Source organism: Bactrocera tryoni, chromosome 5 (assembly GCF_016617805.1).
Source record: "Bactrocera tryoni isolate S06 chromosome 5, CSIRO_BtryS06_freeze2, whole genome shotgun sequence".
Lineage (NCBI taxonomy): Eukaryota > Metazoa > Arthropoda > Insecta > Diptera > Tephritidae > Bactrocera > Bactrocera tryoni.
In genome coordinates, this window is record NC_052503.1 from 35952321 (window position 1) to 35978717 (window position 26397).

General features: G+C 35.9%; 1 protein-coding gene across 5 annotated transcripts in view; it reads left to right on the forward strand.

Annotated features, from left to right (window-relative positions):
* The first annotated feature begins 2252 nt into the window (after positions 1 to 2252).
* The window catches only part of LOC120777987 (protein vein), a 132020-nt gene continuing 107875 nt past the window's right edge, over positions 2253 to 26397 (forward strand). For 3 of the 5 annotated variants that reach the window (XM_040109627.1, XM_040109630.1, XM_040109631.1), the window contains exons 1-2: positions 2253 to 2325; positions 14054 to 17161. In XM_040109627.1, the coding sequence (XP_039965561.1) occupies positions 14800 to 17161 (2362 nt within the window). In that variant the 5' untranslated portion in view covers positions 2253 to 2325; positions 14054 to 14799. Of the gene's footprint in view, positions 2326 to 2674; positions 2755 to 3574; positions 3648 to 14053; positions 17162 to 26397 lie in introns of those variants that run through there. The other 2 variants (XM_040109628.1, XM_040109629.1) reach the window with 2 other exon arrangements.

Below are 26397 nucleotides of genomic sequence, written 5' to 3' on the forward strand. Positions count from 1 at the left end.
TGTTAATGATGTTAGTAAATCTAATTATAATTAATGTTAGCAATGCTTTAATTAACGATCGCTGTTGAATATTGTAACGGGTGTTTGGTTTAGACGTAATAGATCAATTGAAAAGTCCCCGGCCTACAATAGTAACAGACATTTTTTGGCAAAATTTCTATTTATGTATATTCTACATAGTAATTGCTTGCTATACACTGATACACTGATTACAGCGAACCTCTAAATATTCGATATCATTTTTGTAGTAAGAATTGTCCTTTGCTTCAAAACAGGTCTCTGTTTCGACGATCATCTCTTCATTCGAAGTCAATTTCTACCCAGCGAGCATTCTTTTGAGATCCGAGGACAGACAATAGTCGTTGGGAGTTAGATCTGTAAAATACAGTGGATGCGGAAGCAAATCTAAGCCCCATTCCAGACGAATGATGAATAATAACGGTCCAATAACGCTTTGTAATAGACGCTGTTGGTGGTACTTCCTTTTTTCAAGATAGTCAATAAGAAGTATTCCATGTGCATCCTAAAATACAGACGTCAAAATCTTGTAAAGCCGACTGTTGCATTTTTCCACGCTTTGGGGCGGGTTCATCGTGTACAGTCCAATCGAATAACAGTTGATATGACTTCGGAGTTAAATGATGGTGCCATATTTTATCCATTGTCACACATCGACGCAAAAACTCGGGTTTATCACGCTTGAACACTGCTCTGAATCATCAACCCGTCGTTACGTTTGATCCAAAGAGAGCTCGCGCGGCACCCACTTTGCTTAGAGCATTCTGTTACCCAAATATTCGTGAAGGATAAGATGTCCACGTTTAGTTGATAGCTTTAGAGTGCCTGCTATCTCGAATAACTTCACTTTACGGTCATCCAAAATTATGATGTGTGGATTCTTTTGATGTTTTCGTCGGTAAAAACCGTTATCGGTGCTCGTTTCACCACGTCTAATCTTAGCATACCAATCATCGATAGTTGATTTTCCTGGGACAGTGTCCGGAAATCATCAAGCCAAGTTTTTGCTATACTTTCTCTCTTCAAAAAACAAGATTTTATCAATAATAGTTGCTTCACTCAAAATGTTATTAGTCACAAACTAATGATTCGATGATCAAATTGATGCACGCGCCTTTTTAGGGTTGGGGCCAACTAAAAATCTTCTAGTAGAAGTATGTATGTGTCAGGTAGCGAACTTTTCATTTGAACTATTATTGTTTTCAATGAGGCAATACTTTTTTCCGGAGATAGTCTCTTTGACAGCTGAACATATTTACTCCGGATCATGGATCGGTTTCTCTAGTGAATAATGGGCGTCCTCGGAAACGCCATACGGTGTGCACCGAAGACGCTATTGCTGCTTTGGAGTCCATCCGCTGAATACAAGTTAAACGTTGATGGTCGCAAGTTCGTTGAATGAGTACAAAACACACTATAATAATCCATAAATATTTTTTGAACATCTGAACAGTGACATCCACAAAATGTCACTATTTGATATTTTCCATGAACAGAAAGAATCATTAGTAAAATGCAATGCAGGAACGCTATAGTGCCATTAATGAATATTTCATGTCTGAATTGAACGATTTGGATGTGGACGACCTTTGGTTCCAACTAAACTATGTTTATTATCATTCAAAGGAAAATTTTTTGGCATTTATTTTTTGAAGATTATCTCTTTCAAATGTTGGCCGCGGCTACGTCTCAGATGGTGCAGCCGTTGAAACCAATTTTCCGTGACTCATTCGAGCGTTTCGACCGACTGATAACTGACGAATGACACGCGTGATGCTTTGCTCCAAGGTCTAGCACGAAAATATCGGATCACCCGTGATCTCAACTTGACCTGGCTCGAAAATATCGGTTTACCCGTGATCACTACTTGGATCACCCTCAAAATAATAGGCATTTTAGAACAGCTAACATTTGCGCCTTCTCTGTGTAGTAACATACTCTGTTTTTAAAGTTATTAGCAAACTGTCTAATTAGCAGCTGTTTAAATAACATTTGTTAAGTACATCGGTGTTTCGGCAGCGCGAACATCAAACATGCTCGACAGCGCGTACGTTAACGTTTGCTGTTGGCGCAACTGTCAGCGCGCATAGCGCATGCATAGATATTTAACATGCTGACAAGCGTGCCGAACGCAGCGCTGTTAACAGCCGAGTGCGCGAGCCTCCGAACGCAGACGGCAATGCGGCAATGCGACGGATGCGAATAAGCAGCTGGTTTAGTGATAGTTTAATAATCGTTGAGTTCACATCTAATGTCGGAAATCGCAGTTCCCAGTTCCGCATCTGTCTTTTGATAAACTTTATTGAGGTTGTTTGAAATTAATATTCATCTAGCTCTATATGTAAGCGTGTGGCTGCGTTGCATTCAAACATTTCAGTGCTCAGTGCCCGACAACAACACATATTTAACACCACCTACACCCAATACAAACACAAGTTAACGAGTGAATTCGTGAATTCAAAAACTCTCCGGTGTTTCAATACATTTTTTGATGAAATAACGCACGGAAATTACACAAAATTGAAAAATGCCGCTGAATAAGCTTGGAAAAAATATAAAAATGTTGTTGTGAAATATTATTCATCGGCTGAAAGTGAATCAACAAGAATATTAAATAATAGTGTATTTAGTTCTAAGAAAAAAAAAAAAATATACCCAACAAGGTGAATCATGAAATAGCGCTTATGGCATACGAAATCGTTTTTGAATATCACAAGTGAAATTCGAATTTGAAAAGTAAGCAATTGGAAATAAGTAGACACCTAAAAATCAAAAAAAAAAAATTGGTTTCGAAAATATGTTGTTTGAAAAATTTGAAATTGTGGCAACACTGCAATAAAGCACGATAACTTATTGTAAGTTGCTAAGTGATTTTGTTTGTTGTGAAAATCGAATATACCGTCGGTACTGGATTTGTTTTTGTTACTGAACAATTTTTCCACGAAACGGATCAGCCAGCTCGAACTCGAGCAGAACTACTTACGAGCGAAAGCTCGATTTGGTTCTGTCCATGTTGACCACAGAAAATGCGAAAATTGAAAACGCGTCGCACACACAACCGTTGCGACGATACCTTAGCAGCTGCACGGCCGTGCCCGCAGACCTACGAGACGTCGTAAATGTTTTACAGTTGTACGTACGCAAAGCATATATGTACAATGGTGAACCAATGTGAAAATCGGCAAAGAAAAATCCATGTATAAAAATAAAAACAAGCATACGTATGTATTTATGTGTGTGCGCGTGTGTATACATGTGTGTGTGTGGGTATTTTTTATTTTAGCGAGCAAAGAGACGTGAAATTGGGAAATTGTGAACTGTAGCGGCAAAATTGGGGCAGCTCGCTGACGATAGACAGTCGGCAGGTCGCTAAGAGACTGTGTTAACTCAAAAGAAAGTGTGAACGAAAAAATCAAAAAAAAAAAAGTCAAAAAATCGAAAAGTCAAAAAATGCATTTTCAGTGTTTTCGAAAGCTAAGTGAAACAAATAAAGTGTATACAACATGGACGTGCGTGTATAATCTGGTGTTGTTTGGGAATGAACTGTGCGTTTTTGAAAACGAAACGTTTGAAAATGTTTAATGAAATAACAAATGGCTGTTGTGGATAAAAACAAAATTACATTCGCGGTATATAAAGCAGTGTTTGACTTGAAAAATTCAATTTTTTTTTGTGTATTACAGCCCTACAAAATAGATTGGAACAATATTGTACGCGATCAAACAATCAGTATGAAATCGTAGCAGTTTTCATACAAATTTGATAAATAAATATCGTTAAATATTTTTTCGAAAACAAATTTCTTACAATTGTATGCAACAATTATCATACTGAACCATACTTTAATTGGCTAAATACATCTTAACAAGAAATTATATTTATCAACAATGTGATTTGCCGCCGGACAGTTAAAATATGGCTTTGACAGTCTCAAGAACTTTATCAAATGCCAACCAAGTTCAGATTTATATTGACGAATAGAACAAACACAACAATAGCATGAATCGTATGAACTGACGTATGTAATTGCACAGAGATAATAACTGCACAAAAGCATAGAACAGTTTTATATTATAAAACCCACCCAAATCAGGTGTCCATACTTATACGCTATTTTTAACTAGAGAACTGTGTTTTTGGATTTTTTTCTTTTGTCGAAACAGCAGAGTACCCACGTAGTGGGTAGAGAAAATATATAGAGACTATTGCTGGTTTCTTAATTTAATCAGTTAAATTTTTTTTAAATTTAGAGCATCCACTTAATAAATACTAATTCAATCGATGCCTTGAATCATCAGGAGCATTTCCTTTATTGTCTTTCATAGCGCTCTAGAAGGTAACTTTGTAGGTTCGGGTATTCCGGTATTCGTAAAATTTATTTTTGTAAAATTTCACACAAATATATGAACAGCTCTTTTTCTTTCATTGTCACCTTGCCAGCATAAGTTCGAAATTCAGTTAATTGTAATATTTACGATTTTACAAATAATTTTTCTTGGTAAAAATACTCACATATTGTCATCTAAAATGCAAAATAACGTAACACCACTTTTCATAAGTTGACAGACGAAGGCAAAACGATATAATAGGAGAATCTAATACTGAAACAAAATTTGAGTTTTGGTTATAAAATGGTTATATATTGGTTATACATTGGTTATATTGGTTATACATTGGTTACATATTGGTTATAATTGGTTACATATTGGTTATATTTGACAGCGGCAGCTGAAAATTTTATGCTACATATGGTACATATGTTCGAGTAATATAATGTAGGGAATCGTAAGCCATAAAAAACACAATTTCGATGTTTTTTTATGATACCGTTGTTTGCATTTAGGATATATTTATTTTAAGCATATACATATGTTACTGTACTTGTATAGTTTATTAGTAACCACTAACTTGGAAGGCTGAATGACCTATAGTATTTTCTTGATTATTTATATTCTAAAAAAATAAACAACAAGAAAAAATATTCAGTTCGGCTGCACTGCAGCTATAATACCCTCACAAGTGCTTTTTTCATAGCATAAAAGCGTATAAAATAATCGTTATTCTGATTTTGCTTGGCCAGTTTGCAAGACAGCTATATGCTACATTGTTCCGATTTGTTCCGATTGCTTGGATAATAATACATGTCAATTTTCGTGATAATATCTCGTCAAATTAAAAGGGTTTTCATACAAGCTCTGGGTTTCGATCCTTCAGTTTGTTTGGCAGGCAGGCATGCTACAGTGGTCCGATCTGAAAAACATTGTCGAAAATTGTAGCGATTGCTTGGATAATAATGCTTGTCAAATTTCGTGATGATATCTCGTCATATGTGAGGATTTTCAGGGTTTTCATACAAGCTCTGGGTTTCGATCCTTCAGTTTGTATGACAGCTAAATGATAAAATGGTCCGATACAAAAAATATTTTCGGAGATTGTAGCGATACTTTGGATAATAATACATGTCAAATTTCATGAGGATATCTCTTCACATGAAAGAGTTTTGTATGCATAATTTAAACGATCAATTATGATCAGTCTTAACTCGAACTCTTGAATTGGCGAACTTCATAAATCGAACGCGCTACGCAAAAGTATTTGAAAACTTGCTTTAAGCGTACTAGAAGTCCTTCATTTTTAAACCATACCCCAAAGTTCCAGAATCCACTGGTTAATCATTTAAGTGTACCGATTTTCAATAAAAAATATTTTAAATGGAGTTTCTAAAAATAAAAGTAACGTTTCTTTTGTATAATGCAGCTAATGTTTCGACTTAAGTAAAAGTAGACACATGCAGCTGTCTTCATGAAAATAGTAGAGCTATAATTTCGTATATTTAAAGATCTTGTTTCACATATTCTGACTTGTCAAGAGTTAGGAAGCAGTGAGATACAGCTCCACATGATTTGAAGTGGTATAAAATGTAATGGTAAATTGAATAATCGTATAGGAAAATGTGAAAAAAAAATTGTGCTTACGCGATATATAAAAATTAACAAAAAATCAAGCTCGAAACTCTGTATTCATAACATGAATTTTTTATGGTTGTATCCCACCAGCACTACTATTTGCATTAACTTAGCTGTATATACTTATACAGTTGAACTTCCATAACTCAAACTACCCTAACTCGAAGTTCTTCCTAAGTCGAGCTCTTGAATTGGCAATAGAAATCAAATTTCCTTCCATAAAACGAACTTTTAAATTGCCAGGTTACATATTCTCTAAGTAACATTTTTCGGAGAAATCCCAGTTTGTAAACAGCTGCTCACGTAGAAGTCGCCGCGCGCATTTATCCTTTCAAATGTTATTATTACAGTTTATATTGAGGTGGATAATGAGATTTGCTCAGCCGGATTTCTAACAGGCCATGGAAAGTGATAAGTATTCTGAATAAGAAATTATTCAAACGCCATGCAAAAATGCTATTACTTTGCAATTTTAAATTCATATTTAAATAGGAATATTAATTCAACTAAAGATCACTGCAAAGCACTTAACAGTTTAGAATCCCTTTTCACTGAAAAAAATATTTGTATTGTTAACATAGCGCCATCTGTTGAATACTTACTAATCTAATCAATAATTATCGTCATCTGTTAGAATCTTTTTGAGCTAACAGATAATTGTGACTGTCAAATACGAGACAAACAATATAAAAATAATTAACAATAATGTAATATTGCGATTATAAATTGAGATGTAAACTATCCTATATCTCAAGTTGGTTCAAATTGCACACGGTGTGCAAACAAATTTAAAATCGGTTCAGTAGTTTAGGAGTCCATCGTGGACAAACAACGCGACACGTGATTTTTATACACAAAGATATGCTAAGCCAAAACCTACAGAATACATGTGTTATTTACATAAGTAACAAATTTTATGCGAAGTAAATAAAGCACACAGTGTATAGCTGTAAATCTATATTTTAGAGCTTTTCGAAAAATGTTATGTTATAATGAAAACTTCTATGACTCAAAGTCTCTCTAACTCGAAGTTTTTTTGTGAATAATTGTGATTTGAGTTAGGCAAGTTCAAGTGAATGTGTACAAACTACATAAGAGAGAAAAAATTTAGCCTAAAATAAACAAACTTTAACCGTTAGTAACTTTTTAGGGGTAACCTGGGTTTCCTCGGGTAAAAAGAGCATTTTTGCAACATTTTTTTTTCATGTAAAAATTTAATGTTTTATTAGAATCTTTTATTGTTGCAAACATACACTATTAACCAAAAAAATGTTGACATTTATGAAAAAAAAAAATTTAAATTCGGCTATTGTGACGACATTTTTTTTTTGAGTTGTAATAGAAAAAAATCCTTCGTCCAAGTCTTTAAGAATTGTATCTCAAAGACCTGTGTAAAATATTATGACGAACGGTTGAGTAGTTCTCAACACAGTTTCGAGAAAAATGCGTTTAAAAACGGCGCGCAAATTCTCAAGGCTGTATCTCCGAAACTATTAATCGGGTCAACTTACAAATTTAGGACAATAGAATTTAATAAGACAATAAAAACTTCAATTTTTTTAAAACCCATAAACCCATGTAACCGGTTAAACGCTTCCTTTGCGAAAAAATTGTAAGAGATCTTTTTGTAAAGCAGTTAACAACAAAATCCATGAAACAAGTTGGAAATAGAAAGCTATAAGGCGGAGGATCTTACCGTTACAATTAAGAGCTCATATTTGGAGAAATTTTTCAGAGTAACAATCGAATAAAAATATTTGTTTTTTTTAGTCTCACTAAATTCCAAATCTACATGAACAAACTTCTATTCATCTGATTAAAAAAAAGTAAAAAAATAAAATATTCATCTGTTTTTATACTCTGAACAGGGTACATTAAGTTTGCCACGTAGTTTGCAACACCCAAAAGTAAGCGTCGGAGACCCTATAAAGTATATATAAGAGATCAGTCGAGCTGAGTCGATTTAGCCATGTCCGTCTGTCCGTCTGTCTGTATATATACGAACTAGTCACTCAGTTTTTAAGATATCGTTTTGAAATTTTGCAAATATCATTTTCTTTTCAGGAAGCTGCTCATTTGTCGAAACGGCCGATGTCGGGCCACTATAACATATAGCTGCCATACAAACCGAACGATCGGAATCAAGTTCTTATATGGAAAACTTTCACATTTCGCAAGGTATTTTCACAAAAGTTGGCACAGGTTATTTTCTCAGGCAAAATTGTAACCTCCAAAGAAATTGTTCAGTTCGGTTAACTATAGCATATAACTGCCATACAAACCGAACGATCGGAATCAAGTTCTTGTATGGAAAACTTTCACATTTGTCAAGATATATTCACGAAATTTGGTATATGTTACTTCCTAAGGCAACAATGTAATTTTCGAAGAAATTGTTTAGATCGGTTAACTATAGCATATAGCTGCCATACAAACTGAACACATAGTTACTAACAGAAATGCACCTGTGAAGGGTATTTAGCTTCGGTGCAACCGAAGTTAACGTTCTTTCTTGTTTTCTTTTTTGTTTTTTTAAGTCGTCCGTCGCGCAGCAAAATTAAACCTTCAAGAAAGTCAAAGAAAATGAACGCAAAACTCACACATCCATTTTGTAAACAATCTTACTAACATGCGCCAGCAATTACCGACGAAATTAACTGAGACAGCTACTAGAGAGTACGCTCTTATTTTATGATTATTTTATTTATATTATAATCATCAAAATTGCATAAAAATTAATTCGAAATACGCTAAGAATTTACCTGCCAAATGAAATTACTCACCGATTCGCAAAGGAAAACGCGTGTATTTCAGAATTTTCAAATTCGAATTGTGGGTGTGCATCCAACGAACACGATCACAAAGTCACACACACACACACACACACCAACAGAACAGCATTTGCATACATGCATACACAAACAAACATGCATGGCAATATTTAAAGGGGGCTCTAGTGATATGCCGCTCGATAAGGCGAGAGAATGCGTGTGAAATGCTATGAGCAACGCGATATATTTGTTTGTTTGAATAACGTACATACATACATACAAACATATGTACATACGTGTAAGAGCCGCACGCCCAAGTGCCCGTGGTGGCGGCGGCATGAGCGCTAAATATAAGAACGCCGCTATATACAAGCATACATATATACATATATATATATACATATATATCATATATTTGTAGTTATGTGTAGATATGTACATATATATGTATAATTTACATAGCATGTGCATAAATTAATATATATGTGTGTGTATGCATGTACATATGTATGGCCTTAAATGTGAGTGCGTGCGATATGTGAGGCTGAATGTACACAATCGCATGTATCAAATATAATATAAACACATTTGTACGCACATATACACCCACACACATACAGACAGACATAATTATTCTTAATGCTGGCAGGCGAATGCGTTGCTCGCGCATGAAAATCTTTTGAATTTTCCTCGACTTGGCGCTCGTCAGCGACAGCGACAGCGGCACAGTCACCGCCGCCACCAACACAGCAACAATAGCAGCTGTTGCCATCATATTTACATGCGTACATACTGTATACATAGTATGTATGCTTGTGTGTGTGTGTGTGTAGTCGGCTGCTGTCTGCGGCACTTCACTTTGCTTCACTCAACTCGGCGCTCGTATTCGGTCGAGCGACTCGATCGTTGATCGCTGATCGTTTTACGAGCATGCTCGCGTATACAATATCTCTGTCGGCTGCTTATTTTTGTTGCTACCGATTTGATTGTGTTTGTTTTTGTTAATGTTATTGTTTTTGTTAATGTTATTGTTGTTGTTGTTGTTATCGTTGTTGGTGCATTTGCCGCACACCGCCGTTTTTTGTTTTAGTTTCTTTATCAATGTTGATGCTGATGCTGTTGGTGTTGCTGTTGCGTTTTTTGTTATAATTACATTGTCTAAAATTAGAGAACGTGGTGTGTCTGGCATATCGCACATCTCGGCTGCCAAGCGGGTAGCTGCGAAATTGAAACGAAAATGCTGAACATTGAAGAAGTGGCAGCAACGTTTGTACTCTACTTGTGTTTAATTGCATCTCGTCTCAATAGACCCAAAGGCGGGTCACCGTCAATGGCATCCTAATCAAATAGAGATTGAGATTCAGTGCCAGAACGGCTGCTGGTGCGCTCTCTTGTAGTGGCAGCACTAACAACGATACAGACAACAACATACACTTTATTGTTGTCGCCTCATCTGCTCACAGTTCGTTAAGCTCATCCTCCTCATCGAGACTAGTTGTCGTGGTCCGTGGTTTTCGTCAATCGTTTCAGCTGTATGAGTCGGAGTCGGTGGCGTTAGCTTTAGCGTCGCTGGTATCGGCAACGTCTTTGTCATCGTCGTTGATATCGCCACCGTTTCGTTGCCGTCGTCGTCGTCATGGTATTGACAATAAGAAAACCCTGATGCCGAGGATAAGAGTTGCAGCGAAGGCGGCGTTGAGACGTTGGCGGCGTCAGCAACCTGACTACACTGTGTATGAATCAGCGCTGAAATCGTAGACATACATATGTATATACATGGTGACACGCCTACATAATACATGTATGTATGTACAATTGTAGGAATGTTTTGGTTTATTTGTAGTCCATCCAAATGTGGCGCTTCAGTATTCACTAACTCCTGCTAATTAGCTGCTATGAACTAAATCAATGTCTTGGGTGCTGTCATTATCAAAATTATTGCATATTTAGTCAAATGCATTTAAAGCTCAGACTTTTCTTACAGGGCAGCCCATTCAAACACACATTCACCCACACACACACAGTTAATGTTTTTCTGCTACCACTACAATTCGCGTATATTCGTATCCGAGTATTTTCTGACCAGTCATCAGCGAGCATACACGAGCCGATCGACTTCGTTTGACATTATTATTAACCGGCAAAAGCACATGCCGGCTAAAATCGGCGAAATAGCGCAATCTGCCGCCACAATTCCGTTGAAAATTACAACAAAAGAAAATTCAAACAATATAATAGTATAGAACGCCGTTAAGAAAATTAAATTTAGCAAAAAAAAAAATATTTTGCACATCCTGCTTTTGCAGGCTGATTAGCAGCTTCACCTCGGTTTAGCCACACCTGATTCGTGCAAGCCCGTACTCTCCTGTCTATGCTGGCTTTGACACATATGCATCTTTTATATTTTTTCGAGAGCAGCAAAAAACACTGAATTGAAAAAAAATCGAGGCTATGAAATATCCAGCCGCTTCTGTATAGGCAATTGGTTGGTTAAGCTTATTTCCTACAGACATTACGTATACGCCATGTAGAGCGCTGCCCGCTCGATACATTTACCGGCAATTGATTAGGCTGTCTGCCTTACTGACCATGTGTTTTTTTTATTTTTCCGTACTCTTGTGTGCATATGTACCTTTACTATTGTAGTGAGTGAACTTGCTCTTTGCTAATGCCGAGTTTTTTCTGCAGTGAAGTGAGTGTCTGCTCTATATTTTTTTAGGTGGACGAGTTAATATTTAGTAAATATCAAATATATGGAAGAACCTAAATGAGTCTTTGATTCTCCAAGTGAATCTCACAAGCTATAGCACTTTTTGAAATAATTTGGCAGCACTGGCTCACAACTTCGTTAAAAGAAACACTTTTGTAGCCTCTTAAATTTGCGGCGTATGTTTTTTATAAACAAATGTACTTTATTTATTTATTTAAAAAGACTAACTTTTATTTTTGTGAGGAATTTGGCAAATGTGCTATTCAAAATGATAAAATTGGTATAAAATATTTATAATAAAACTTGGTAACCCTGGCATCCGTAAGGAGGAACTTTCTAGCTACTCTATCAAAACCATAAGTTATGGCCCTCTTAAGCTGCTTGAGAGGACCCAGCGACTTCGCATTAAATAGTAGCCGATAAGGTTTCTCGGTTCTCTTAAGCCCTATAGTGCGTCGGTAATAACCTCCTCAATTTCCCCTGCAAAATCTGACCCCTTTACTCACCTCATCGCTCATGGACACACCTTATGAGCTTGCCCATGATGCCATTCCGCATTTTCACACGAAGTTGATGGGAGTAACATGAATGGTGAGAATATTTTGGCACATATGTACATAGCAACTTTCCACACAAGGACATTATTTTGATCATTCAGTTTGTATGACCGCTTTAAGTTATATTAATCCGATAGTGACGATTCTAGCAAATTAGTAGTTATATATATACTACATATTAATTGAATTTTTTTTTGAGGAAAAAAAAAACAAAAAAGACGAACTTTCAAAAAATGGCAAACTTCCAAAAAATGACGATTTTACTTAAAAAAACCGATTATTTTATATAATTGATCGTGTTAAATTTTTTTGTGTATTTTTCGAAAAGTTCATTCAAAAACAAAAATCAAAAAAAAAAGGTCCCCAAAAGTCAATTTCTACAAAAGTTATGGCTATTTGAAAATAAAAAAGCGTTTTTTTGAAAAATTCATAACTTTTTTTGAAGTTGGACAAAAAATTTTGAATAAATTCTCAAAAATGTTTTTCAAAGGGTAGAAAAGGTTGGATAAGTTTCAGCAAAATCTAAAGGGGTCCTGTTCAAAAGTGGTCGATTTGGTATGGAATACCCCATATATACTCATATATACAGACGAACATGGCTAAATCGACTTAGCAGGACATGTTTATCGTTATAAACATTGTGACAAAGAAGTACCTGCAAATTGTAAATAAAACGCGAAATATTTATTTTGTCAACTTCAAAGTAATCCGCACTTTTGCCAACGATTCTTCCAGTCCTCGAAACACTTTTCAAAGGCACTTTTTGGGATGGGGTTCTGTTCTTTCAGTGAATTTAGTTTTATCTCTTCGATCGTCTGAAATTTCCTCGATGGGAAATTTTAGTTTGGCGAACAAGATAAATTACGTAGAGCCAAAGCGGTGGTTGATCGATGGTGTTCATTGCGTGTTTGGCTTCAAATTTCGTAACAATCGTTGCTCCATGCGATGGAGCATTGTCATCATGTAAAATCCATGAATGGTTCTTCCACAATTCCGACCGTTTTTGACGGATGTTCTCACGCAAACGCCTCAATACGGCCAAATAGAAGTCCTTATTGACTGTCTGTTCTTCCGGAAAAAATGCATGGTGCGCCAAACCACGAATATCGAAAAAAAAAATGGATACCAACTTGATTTTTGAACAGCTTTGAGGTTTTTTTGGTTTTATTTTTTTCCTACATCCCAGTGATTTTTGACTTGTCTGCATGCCAAACTCATAAGCTCATGTCTTAGCGGGTTGGGAATTCGAACGATCAAGCATGTCCAAAAAGATCTGTTTACGGTACTCTTTTTGAAGAAAATTCATCTTTATCGAGACGAGTCGAGAAAAAACGCTTTTCATACCCAAAATATGCACCAAAAGCATTCGAAGCGACTCGCAAGAGATGTTGAGCTCTCTTGCCAACACACTTGTCTGAATTTTCAACCCCAAACTGCTGTTGTAAACAAACTGGTAGACAGATCGCGCTTATATTTGGCATGGTAATTGAGAACAGTCCAACCAACTTAGTAAAATACATATTTTTGAAATATCATTTGCCCGGGGAATTTAACTACATTTCCGGGTACTTTTCTGTCACTATGTATGTGTATATATAGGGCCTTCGGCTTTGCTTTCTAGGTATTACGATCTAAGTATACCCTGTCAAGAGTATAACCATGAACAGAACAACATTTGGATATCTGTGTAGAGCGTCGTGTTTATTTCATGCTAGATTTTTGTCAGGTAGAGTGAGACAATTCCAACTCTCGAAGCTTGTACAGAGACTTAAGGAAAATAAAATAATTCGTGTGTTAAAAATTATGCCAAATTTGACAGCCAATTTAGACATTTATTTATAGGGTTTTAAATATAGTATAGAAAGTGTCTGAACCGATAAATAGAAACCAAAACAATCAGAAGTGCTAAAAACACCACTCAAACAGCTCAAACACACAAACAAGCAACGCATTTCACAACAATTAGAAATTCAAATTCACAAAAAAATGTTTACTTTGGGTTTGCTGAGATCAAAATTTTAAATTTTCCAGAAAATCGACATCAAGTGGAACAGCATTAACATTTTACTTGATATACATATGTATGTGTGTATGTGCTAGTGTATATAATAAAATACGCTTTGCGAGATGCAAGAAGTGTGCTTAATGCGACAAAATGCAGCACGAAGAAAGTGAAAATAAGTGGAAAAGCATTGTGAAAAGAACTTAAGAGAATAAAAACGCATTAAAAATATAAAAACGGAGTTTCGTAAATATTCAACAACAAAAATTACTGATTTAAAAAGCAAACATTTTCGTTATAGACGCAACGACAACAACAGTAGAATAAGTGACAATGTGGCTTGCGAATCATACTTATCGACAGCATTTCATGCGAAAGCCACAACAACAACACGGACACACGGCCAAAGCTAAAGGCAGCGCAGTGCCCGCCAGGCAGCTTGTCAGCAGTTAAGGCAGCAACAACACAACGCGAACTGCATTCGAGAGTGAATTAAAAAATAATAAAAATAATAACAACAAACCAAACATAGTTTATGCCGGCAATTCGAAAAAATTTTCCAAAGTAAAACGCAGCTTGAAATATTGTGCAGAGAAAGCAATTAAAAAACTAAAATTAAAATAACAAAAAACAATTAAAAAGTTGAAGAAGTAAATTATAAGACGAATTGACCAAATTCAAACAAAAACGTCGATTGTCGCTGGCACAAAGTGAAATTCGGTGTATTCTGTGCGTCGCTGTAGAGTTGGTACTAACTCTCCTACGGGCGGACGCCATGTATGCGCGAGTATTGCGCAAATGGAGTCTACAAACGAAACCGCAAGTATCTATGAACATGTGGCGGCTGCTGCTGCTCACCCTGCTGCTGATCTGTCTATACACAACGCCGGTCACATGCCTTACAACCGCCTACGCCCAACGCCTGCGTGTGAATCGGAGCACAGCGCCTGCCACCGCGCCACTGATTGCCACCGCGTCTGCGACTGTCAATGCGGCGGCAGCACTAACGGCACCTCTACCAAGAACAGCAGCAGCAGCACCAGCGGCACCAGCAGTGGCGAGTGCAAGCGCACGCGAAATCGTATCAGCAACACAGCCGCTCACGCCTTCAGCAGCAAAAGTAGAAGCCGCCACTGTTGGCGACATCATCGAAGAAAGTTTCTACATACCCGTCGATGGCGCCGACGCAGATAGCAACATCTATGGCGGCAGCAGCAGCCGTCTAGTGCAAGCGCTAGGCGTTCATGGTGCAGCGGGCGCAGCAGCAGGTGTAGATTTAGTGGGGCACAGTGGCAGCAACGACGGGGCGGTCAGCGGCAGCAGCAGCAGCAGCAGTAGGATATTTAGCAGTAGTAGTGTAATGAACAGCGATAACAGTGGGCGACAGCAACAACAACATATAAAACAAGCGCAGCTATATAAACAAACCGTTGGTTGGGACGCAACCGAAGCAAATGCAAACGATTTGGCCTACGCGTTTTATCGGCGCCCAGAGCCACAAGCATTCTACCAATCAGCGAAAGCTTTACAAGCAGCCACAAGGCCATCAGCAGTAGGGATGGCGACACAGGCGCCAACAACAGTATTTAGACCGCAGTTTAGCGCCCACTACGTGGCGAATGATGAACGCGTTGCCAACGATGGTGATGAGGAGGATGATCATGAGGAGGAGGAAGAGGAGAGTGAGGAAGAAGAAACTGAGGATGTGGATGATGATGTCGATGGCGACGCCGAAGTGTATGCGCATGCATCGGACGAGGGCGGCGACGACGACTATGCTCGTCAGCAACAAGAAAAAGTTCCAAATAATAAAAATAGTCACATAATTAATTTATTTAAACCATATAAGCATAGCAACATTAACAACTACAATACCAATAACAATCACAACACCAATTCAAATTTACATAAAACACATCCACAGCAACTGCAACAACTTACGCGCAGCAGCGTGGCAACTATACAACCAGTACACACAGCGCCCACGATTAGCGACACACAAACGTACGCGGCAGGCAAGCGCAGCTACAAGGCGCGACGACATGTGCCGCTTACAAATGCACAACAACAGCAACAGCATGCATTGCGATTGCATGCCGCGCATGCGCCAAAGAACGCACTCACCAGCACACCGCTGCCCATCGCCGCGTACCCCACCAAGAAGGTGTACCAGCTGGTGAACGGCAAGAATTTGACGCGCCTTGTGCATATCCTGCCGCCCACCCATTACCGCTTTACCGCTTATGAAATACCCGCGTCACTGCCATACCGCGGTGAGTTGTCGGAGCAGCAGCGACGCGCGCTGCAGCAACAGCACGAGCAGCAACTGCAGCAAGATCAGACAGCGCGCTCACGCCGCGATTCGCGCGTCTTTGGTTTGGCGCAGTCCATGAGCAGTGGCATTAACGCTGGCTTCTACAGCATGCAGCAGGCGCCAGAGCTCACATTGGCGCAACAATTGAACGCACAACAACAACACCAGTACCAACGCTTGCAACAAGCAAGCAGCAGCGCTGGTGGCAACAGCTGGCAGCAAATGAGCGGCAACATATACCAACGCCAAACGCTGGAGCAGCATCGCCAGCAACAACCACATAATCATCATAAGCACCAACACAACAAGGGCGCGCAAGGCGGTATGGGCAACAACAACAACAACCATCAACGTAATACGCACAACGGGCATCATAGCAACAACAGCAAACACAATCAGCGTCAACGTCAACGCAAGCGACCGCGACGCTATTGTTCGGCGCGCGATCCGGCACAGTTGGCGTTCGAGGCGCCCATCGTGTTCGAGGGTAAAATCACATCGATGTCACCGGATCGCCGACACAACTTTGCCGCCACAGTGCAAGTGCTGAACGCATACAAACAGCAGATTGGCTATCAGGTGAAACGTGAGCAATTCGTGCGGCTGCAGTTCGAATATATCAATAGCAGCGGCGAATGCGACATCTATCGCGAGCAGCTGCGACCGCGCGGCCTAGTGCGCGGCGACGAGCTGGAGCTGCAGCGCACCTATCTATTCTTCGTGCAACAGATCGATATGCGCAACTTCACCATACTCGGCCAGCCGATCAGGAAGACGCGGCGCGTCATCGAAGCAGTGAAGGATGCCGTGAGCGAAAATTATGGTGAGTTGAAATTTTCGTATTTTTCAATTGAAATATTTTAAGAGGCATTTAGAGCAATGGTTATATTTCGCAATTAAGTTGGAAAATTCCAGCTTCGTGTTATTGCTTAACACCAACAATACAGTTTGTGTAATAGTTGGTGCCTACCTTGGCATTGCAGAAGTTACATGCATATCAAGTTTATATCACAAACCAAGACAGCTCAGACGTTTTACGCATACCTCGAAAAGTGCGGCCTCTAGGACACTGTTCAGACGAGGACTGTTGTGCCGATGCACTCCTCGAAAAGTGCCGCCATAGCAGCGGCCTCTAGGACACTGTTCAGACGAGGACTGTTGTGTCGACCAAACAGGGTTTTCAGATGGAACTTTTTTTGTCACTCCAGCTGGTTTTGGGGTGGATGCGCTACCAAAAGAAAATTTGTCGATGCTGAGCGATAAAAATATCATAGTCTGAACGCAGTTTTAGGTTCCGCGATTGCATGTCAAGTTTATACCACAAACAATGAAATTCGTTAGTACCAACATGAACGACACAAGCTCCGATATATGAGATGCGGTCTCTAAGGCCATGTTCAGACGAGGACTGTTGTGTCAACCAAACCCGGTTTTCAGATGAGGACTGAGGACTGACTTAGGTACGCGCAGAGACCATGAGAAAAGACATAGAGATCGTAACGCCACACCAAGAAAATTTGTCGATATCGAGAGTTCTCGTCTAAACTTTTTAGTTTTCCCAAACAGTTTTTGTTAGGCGTGGGAGCAACGAAAAAAGACGTAGAGATCGCGACTCGACAACAAAAGAAAATTTGTGGATATTGAGCGGCAAAAAAGTCTTCGTCTGAACGTGGTTTTAGTTTCCTGGAATAGTTGATTGTGTTAAACCTTATCAAACGCGGGAAATTTTTGAGGATGACGGTACGCAGTGTTGTTGTAAACGAATATATATGTTTGATTTAGGCATGCTCTTTCATGTACTCACGTATATGGATATGAGCCCTTATGTACACGGATCAAGATTCAATATACTTCTACAGTTCTAAGGGGTTTCAAAACTGCAAGCCTTAGTATTGAAAATTCTGCTATGCGGTACATGAACGTTTGACGTTACTGATGGATACTCATTCTGTGGTGTAGCTTCTTCATTTCCTCGTCGCGCTTATTCCATTCTACGCTGTTGTCATTATTATTACTGTTGCTATTTTTGTTTTATTTGTTGTTTTTGTTGTCAACTTCACGCTCTGCTAATAGCCACTAGACCGAAATAATTTATTCAACACACCCGTAAACGAGACAGACACACATACCATCCACACACACACACACACACACACATACATACACAAACAGAGCATTTTATGTGTGGAGAGGGAGGTAAATTGCATTAGATGTATGAGTGTTGGTGTGCCACACAAACACACATACAGTTTACTGCATTTTAAAAGTTTTGAGTTCTTTGTTTGAGTGTGTGTGTCTATGGGTATGGTTGCGCGTGCGCGTGCGCGTATCGCAGCATGTGGAACGAATGCGCTGGCAACATTTCTTTACTCAAATTAAACTCAACTGCGTTTACAATAAAAATTTCGCTACGCGCAACCAAAACAACAACAACCATGACACCAAAATATATTACATTTTTTGGGAAACTGTTTTTGCTTTTGCTTCAACACATACAGCCATGCGCCACCACTACCACCACAAATCGCAACGCTGCTGCAACTGTGCTTCCGTTAATCACTGATACCACCATATTTGCGCTTTTTGCTATTTTTGTTGCTATAATAACAAGAATTGCATAGAAGTCGCATGTGAGCGTTGACGCGCGCCGTTGCCGCGCGCCTTTCGCCCTCACTTACTCACACGCCCAGTGCTATCGTTGATTGTTGCTGTTGCTTTAGCTGCTCTTCGTTATTGTTTCCTTCCTCAATTCAGTTGGCGAAAAGTAGCAAAGCAAACAGAATAAAACAATTGTTTGTAAAATTTCCCGCTCGCGTTGGTTTTGCTGGCAGCGCGCGCGCCGCATTGCATTCAGCTGACCGCGACGTTGTAAGCGTTGCGGTTCAGCGCGCGCACTCGCTCGTACGCTCGCTGACTCCGTCCACTTTGCGTATTTGCTTAGCGCTTCTTTGTTTTAATCTCCTTTTTACTCTGTGTTTGCTCAAAAGTTTTGTTTTATGATCAGCGCGTTGGTTTATTTGTTTTGCCGTTGTGTGTTTTTTTGTTTTGTTTTTGTTATTTAATTTTAATTTGCCTGCTCCCTTTATTTTATATTCGTTTTGCTACCATATCTGCTACCAGTTCGACTTTATTGCTTTTTTTTACTTTTGTTAGACGGCGTTTACATGGAGACACTTTTGTCGCGCTCATTATCGGCAAACTCTCTATTGGTGTCACTCTGTGCGTTCACACGTGGGAAAAGTGATCAGCATCTCGAGTAGAGTTCTTCTGTTATCTTGCAACTATGAAGAGAATTTCAAAATGAAAAGTAGTTTCTAAAAGAATTTCTTAGCAGTGAACTGTTACGAACAAGAACCCGAAGCGTGCCACCCGAGCACCAGAGGCACGGTCCCTTCGCCTTTCCAAAGAAAAAACAATGATTTGGGTGACAGAACAGACCGTACGTGACACAAAACGTACCACCCGAGCACGAGAGGTACGGTCTTTTCGTATTTCCTCGTCGTCCGCTTACTCCCAAAAGCCCGCTTTGGGCGACAAAAGAATCCGTGTGTGAACTGAAACTCATTTTCGTTTTGTTTCTGCATTTATGCAGTCACTAACGACGCGTTTTTAATTTCATTCATCAACAATATTCAGTATGAATAACAGTAACAATACAACGACGATGTGCGACCTCATGCGTACGAGTCCACACTTGCATCGTTCAAACACAGATGTTCGTGGGTTCGTGTGTAAAAACACAGCCGCTAACAACTCCACTCAACGTTGGGCCGGCTTTTTACTACTACAAGGTGCGTTCCAAAGTAAACAGGACTTTTTGAATCTAGCGGCCCTGGATAGTGCCATCTATATGTGGATTGGTGCGTTGGAATCTGCTATCTCTATCGATTGTCCAATGAGAATTTCATGACATTTCATGGATTAGAAGTGAAGTTAATGCGTTTTAAGTGTCAGTATGTTTGTGTTGTCGGTGCGAAAATGAGCTTCGAACAAAGAGCCAACATTAAATTTTGTTTTAAAATTGGTAAAACTTCAATTGATGAAACAAGTTTATGGCAATGATTGCCTATCCTGTAGCAGAGTGCACGAGTGGTTTCAACGTTTTCAAAGTGGTCGTGAGGACATAAATGACGATCAACATGTGGGCCAATCAAAATCTGTGTTCACCGGAAATTCCATCGAAACTGTGCGTGAATTCATCAAAAATCAGCCGAAACAAAGCTGTATTGAAACAGAAGGAGACTATTTTGAATAAAATAAATTGATATTGCCGAAAAAACCATTTATGCTGTTTTTTTTTTAAGTCCTGTTTATTCACCTTATATGTAAAGGGGGCGTATTCTAAGCAAACGTTTGGACTTCCTAGGCGTATTCGCATAACTGCTAGGTTTAGCGTAGCTTCTTCATGACGAAAACTGCTCTTTCTAAAAACCTATAAAAATACTGGAAATGAACCCACTTTATATCATATGTCAAAAGATCACATCAGGATCGAAACTATTTGCTTGCTGTGTATTCAGTATTCTTCAATTATTAGTTTTGCTTACATTTTATGGGCAGTGGGCATATCAAAGACATCAACGGGTAATTTTTAGAGTCAAATTTTGAAAGGTCGAAATTTTTGTTTGTACAAATATTAAACCTTTCCTATAGGATTTCTTTTGAACCATATGGCTACCTACTTCTGCAACGAATGCGAACGCTCTCAATTTCCCTTCTATATATAAAACCTATAGCGACTGATTACTATTTATTGTTTTAACATTTTTTTCATGCCAATTCGACTTTATAAGTCTTCTCATTGACAACTTCAGCTGCAAATAATCGCACATATGCATATAAATATGTATATTTAAACACATATACTAGAATATTTTATATGGCATATGTACACTTTACTTCACAAATCAGCTGGAATCAGCTGTTTTACGCGACCTTATCAGTCAATTAGCATATATACACATATATATATAAGTATTTATGTATGTATGTATAACATATGTGTGATAACTTCCCTTATGCGCACACGCTTTGCAAGCGCATATTTTATTGCTGTTGACTTTGTAAGTTTTTTATGCCCTAAACAGGGTCCCTCTGTTCATCTGTCTGCATATACGCGAGCTAGCCCTTCAGTATTTGAGATATCGCTTTAAAATTTTGCACATGTCCATTACTCTTCAAGAAGTTGCCCAATGTTCCGAAGCTGTGATAACGGACTGCTGTAGCTTACAGCTGCCATACATACTGAAGAATCGAAATCAAGTGCTTGTATGAAAACGTTTTCTTTTGGCAAGATATCTTCACGAAAGGCGGAATGGATTATTTTCCAAGGGAACCTCGTAATATTCAAACATTTCTCAGACCGCATCACTATAGCATATAGCTGCCATACAAAAACGACGAACCAAATTAAGCTCTTCTTTTGTTTGTGAAGGGTATTCTAGCTTTGTTGCAAGCGCAGTTAAGATTTTTTCTTAATATAATATAATTCTTAATTTAATATAAATATTTTATTTACTTAAAATTATTGCAGACAATGTAATTAGTTTATTTTTTGTCTAGCTTTTTTACACATATTTGCTTTTTTGCTGAGTTTGATTTATGTTTGGTAACTGATTAGGTGTTGACTATGAGCGCTACGGGCACTAGATCTGCGAGTGAAAATTTTGCACTATAAAAATCTATAAAGAGACATACTTAAATCTTGATACTACTATACATTCTTTAGAATCTACGACGAGTATTCTCTGGTGTGTACGAGTAAATAAGCGTAGTTTAAGTGTGTATTCAAATAAAAACATACAACTAACGTTTTGTTCATAATTTTAATCTATAGTGTACCGTTACCTTGAGTCATTTTTGTTTGTTATCTTCAACGCAGTTTTGCTAAAATATAGTTTGCTTACCGAGATTACGCTATATTGTGGTCATATGTCTGGTCCAAGTGTGTAACTGGCTTTGGCAATACAGAAAAGCGTAGTCGCTGTGGGGGTTAAAGATAAAACTGGAGTACTGTATAAAAAGCGCCTTAATTATGATTTCTAGCGCTTTTTATCCCGCAAAAATACTACTAGTTCTGCGTCAGATATTTTAGCATTGCAAATATTTCACTGGAAACCTACAGATATTATTGCATATATGCGCAAAAAAATTTCATTAGGTTTTAAATATCGGCTTAGTGAAACCTTTCGATACGTCTTAAATTTTTTAAGGATTTCATTTTACAATTTTTAAGTGTTTTTTTTTTAGTTATGTTTTGGTTCTTAACTTTTTGTTCACTTTTAAATTCTAGATCGCCTTTATCAAGATGAATAAATATCGTAAAAAATGGAAAAAAATACAATTTTTTAAGTTTTGTAATTTTTTATTATTTTTTAATGAAGTTTATAATTTTATAAATTTTCTTATTAATTTTTATAAATTTAATAATTTAACATTTTTATATTTTTATAGATTTTTAGTTTTCCATACATTTTATAAATTTAATTTTTTTATATTTTATTATTTTATAATTTTTTAATTTAAAATACTATAAATGTTAAAATAACACTTCTAGTTTAATTAAATTTTATTAAATTTTAAGATTCTACGTTATTTATAGAAAAAAAGAATTGCACAAAAAGATTTATACATTTTAGTTTTAAACAAATATGATTTTATATTTTGTAATTTTATAATTTTTTTATTTATTCTTATGCATTTTTTATTATTTTAAAAATTTTATAATTTTTAAACTTTATAGTAATATAAGTTTTATAATAATATTTTTACTTTAATTTTAAAATTTTACGAATTTTTATAATTATTATCATAACATTAAAGGTTTTTTATTTTTTATAAATTTTTGAAATTAACAATTTTATATTTGTATACATTTCTTTATAATTTTACTGTAAATTTTATAATATTTTAAATTTCTATAATTTTTTTGTGTAAATTTTAAAATTTTGTTAATTTCATATTTTTTACTTTGGGATATTATATTTTTTTTAATTTTATAGCAATATTTTTATAATTTTTTTTATTTTTTAATATTATCAATTTTATAATAATATTTGTGCTCTTCCGATCTATATATTTTTTAATTTCATATTTTTAAATCATACATTTTTTTTACTTTATAATAAATTTTAAAATATTAAAATTTTTTTTTTTTAAATTTCCCAATATTATAAATTTTAATTAAATTAATATTATATTTCTTTTAACTTTATAGGAATACTTTTTAAATTTTTTATATATTTTAATATTATACATTTTACAAAATATTTTTATGAATATTTTTTATTTCATATTTTTAAAGTTTTTTTAATTTTTAATAAATTTTAAAATATAAAAAAATTTATTTGTTTTTCATTTATTAATATTATAAATTTTATAATAATTTTTTTCATATAATTTGCTCTTAATTATTCTATAAATTTCGTATTTTTTTAATTTTATAGAAATATTTTTATATTATTTTTTGTAAATTTTATATTTTTTTAAATTTCTATAATTATTTTTGTAAATTCAAAATTTTGTAAATTGCATATTTTTTATTTTGTAATATTATTAAATATATTTTTTTAATTTTATAGCAATACTTTTAAATTTTTTTATATTTTTTAATATTATACATTTTATAATAATATTTTTATATATTATATATTTTTTAATTTCATATTTTTAAATCATATAATTTTTTTTAATTTTTAATAAATTTTGAAATATAAAAAAATACATTTTTTTTAATTTCTTAATATTATAAATTTTGAAATAATATTTTCATTTAATTTGCTTTTCATAATTCTATAAATTTCATACTTTTTTAATTTTATAAAAATATTGTTAGATATTTTTTTTATTATATTTTGTAATTTTTATAATTTTTTTTTACAAATTTTGAAATTTTATGAATTTCATAATATATTAATTTTAATATTATAAATTTTCAATAATATTTTCAATAAATATTTTAAAAACTTTTTATAAATTTCAAATTTTATAATAAAAATTTTTAGATAATTCAGTTTTAATATTTTTTAATAAATTTCAAATTTTTTAAATTTATGGTAATATATTTGCACATGCATATATTTTTTTATGTTTCTTATAATTTTTACAATCTTATATTTTATTACTTGTTACGGTTATTTTTTGTTTAATTAGACACATTCCTTAGTTCGGCACAATAACCTGCAAATGAACAAATTATAACAAACTTCAGCTATTTGGTTCCAAGTACACGCATATTTAGTGTATTTCTATTGAGGCTCGAGCCAATGAAAATGGCAACGTTTTCTCATATCTATTGCATAATAATTCGGCATTTTACGCCCCCAATTAGCCGCGACTACCCCACCGTCTGCAGCGTTAGAGTTCACGTTGAGCATTTGAGTTCGAGTTTGTGACGTTAATTGGCTATGTTGACATTCGCGTTAGAACTCATTTGTGATCTTATCTGTCGCTGCGTGGCATTCCACTGCGTCCTCCTCCCTGTCGCCGTTTCACATTTTTGGTTTATCTCTGCAATTATCGTTTTGTTTCTACGGTTTTCTGCCTTTGTTTTGTCAGTATAGTGGGCTTTACATGCGTCTTTTCATATTTGTATACGCCTACATATACATAGATATGGACAAGTGGGTATGTACATATGTATGTACTTGTTAGAAATCGATCTGAAATTTTTGTCAAATTAATCAAACAAGCGGCATTTCACGAACATTTGAAATATTTTGCCTTTGCTTGACTGTTTGTATGTGTGTGACTGTTAGAATGGGCATGAGAGTTTGTTTGTGTGCAGCAGTAGGTATTTCGTAATGAAGTATTTTGTTCTTTTCGACCCACAATTGATTTGGAGTAGATAATTCGCAATGTCGGTCAGTTTTTATCAGACTCATACACATATTTACAATCAATCAATTATTTTAAAATTTTTTCGAGATTTTAATGTTTTGGTATCAAACATTAAACACATACATACATATATACACAAATATATTGTCTTGTAAAGCTGCCTTCGCTCTTTAGGGGAGACAAATATTTTCCTTTCTTGGCATCACGCGGATTGTGGCAAGTTTTATCGTTGATCCACTGGCAACATCACAGATCGCTCCTCTAATCAGATTGCCACAAGCTTACTACTAACAAAGCCTTAATTACCTATTACCTTTGTCATAAGTGCTTTCATAACGGCGCGCCGATCATCAACGGCTTCTAAAACTGGGAGCTGAAATAAAACGCGCGGCGCTATGAAATTACACCCATCGCAATTAGGCCTAATTATTATGCAATGATAAGAATATTTTGCTTTCCTATATTGGCATACAAGAGGTTTATCTGAACTTTGATTTATTACAGTCATAATTCATATTTTTTAGGCCTGATTAGATGGGCATTTGCGTTAAATTTCATAAGATTACGTTATTCAAAGGCATTTCAAGTTATTCGTCAAAGAGCCGGCCAATTCGTCGGCATTGGAAAAAGAAACAAAAACTGGGGAAACACCTGTAAAGCACCGCCACCCAATGTTGCATATGTGTGTGTGTGTGAATAACTGGTAAACAATATATGTATGTTAACGGGCGTGTGTATTCAGTTGGTACAGTGAACTATCTTTAAGGCGGTACTTGATTGAAATATTTGCAGCCAAACTTCCACTTATTGGGTAACATCGTAAAAAAAGCATTGAAAAATAGTTGCTAAGTGCGAATCTTTTAAATAAAAATTTTTAATAAGAAATTAGTTTTCAAATATATATTAGTTACAAATGACTTTTCAAGTAAAAGCTTTGAATTAAAAATTAGTTTTAAAAATTAAGCTTTATAACCATATTTTTAGATAATTATTTTTGATAAATTTCAAAATTTTTAAATTTTATAATAATAGCTTTTCTTCATCTTTATTAAATTTTAACATTTTATAAAATTAATATTTTTTTGGAATTTTTAATAATACAAATCTTAGAATAAAATTTTTATATATATTTTTTTTTATTTTTTATAAATTTCAAAATTTTTAAATTTTATAATAATATTTTTTCTTCATTTTTTAATCTGTACGAGTATTTAAAATTAA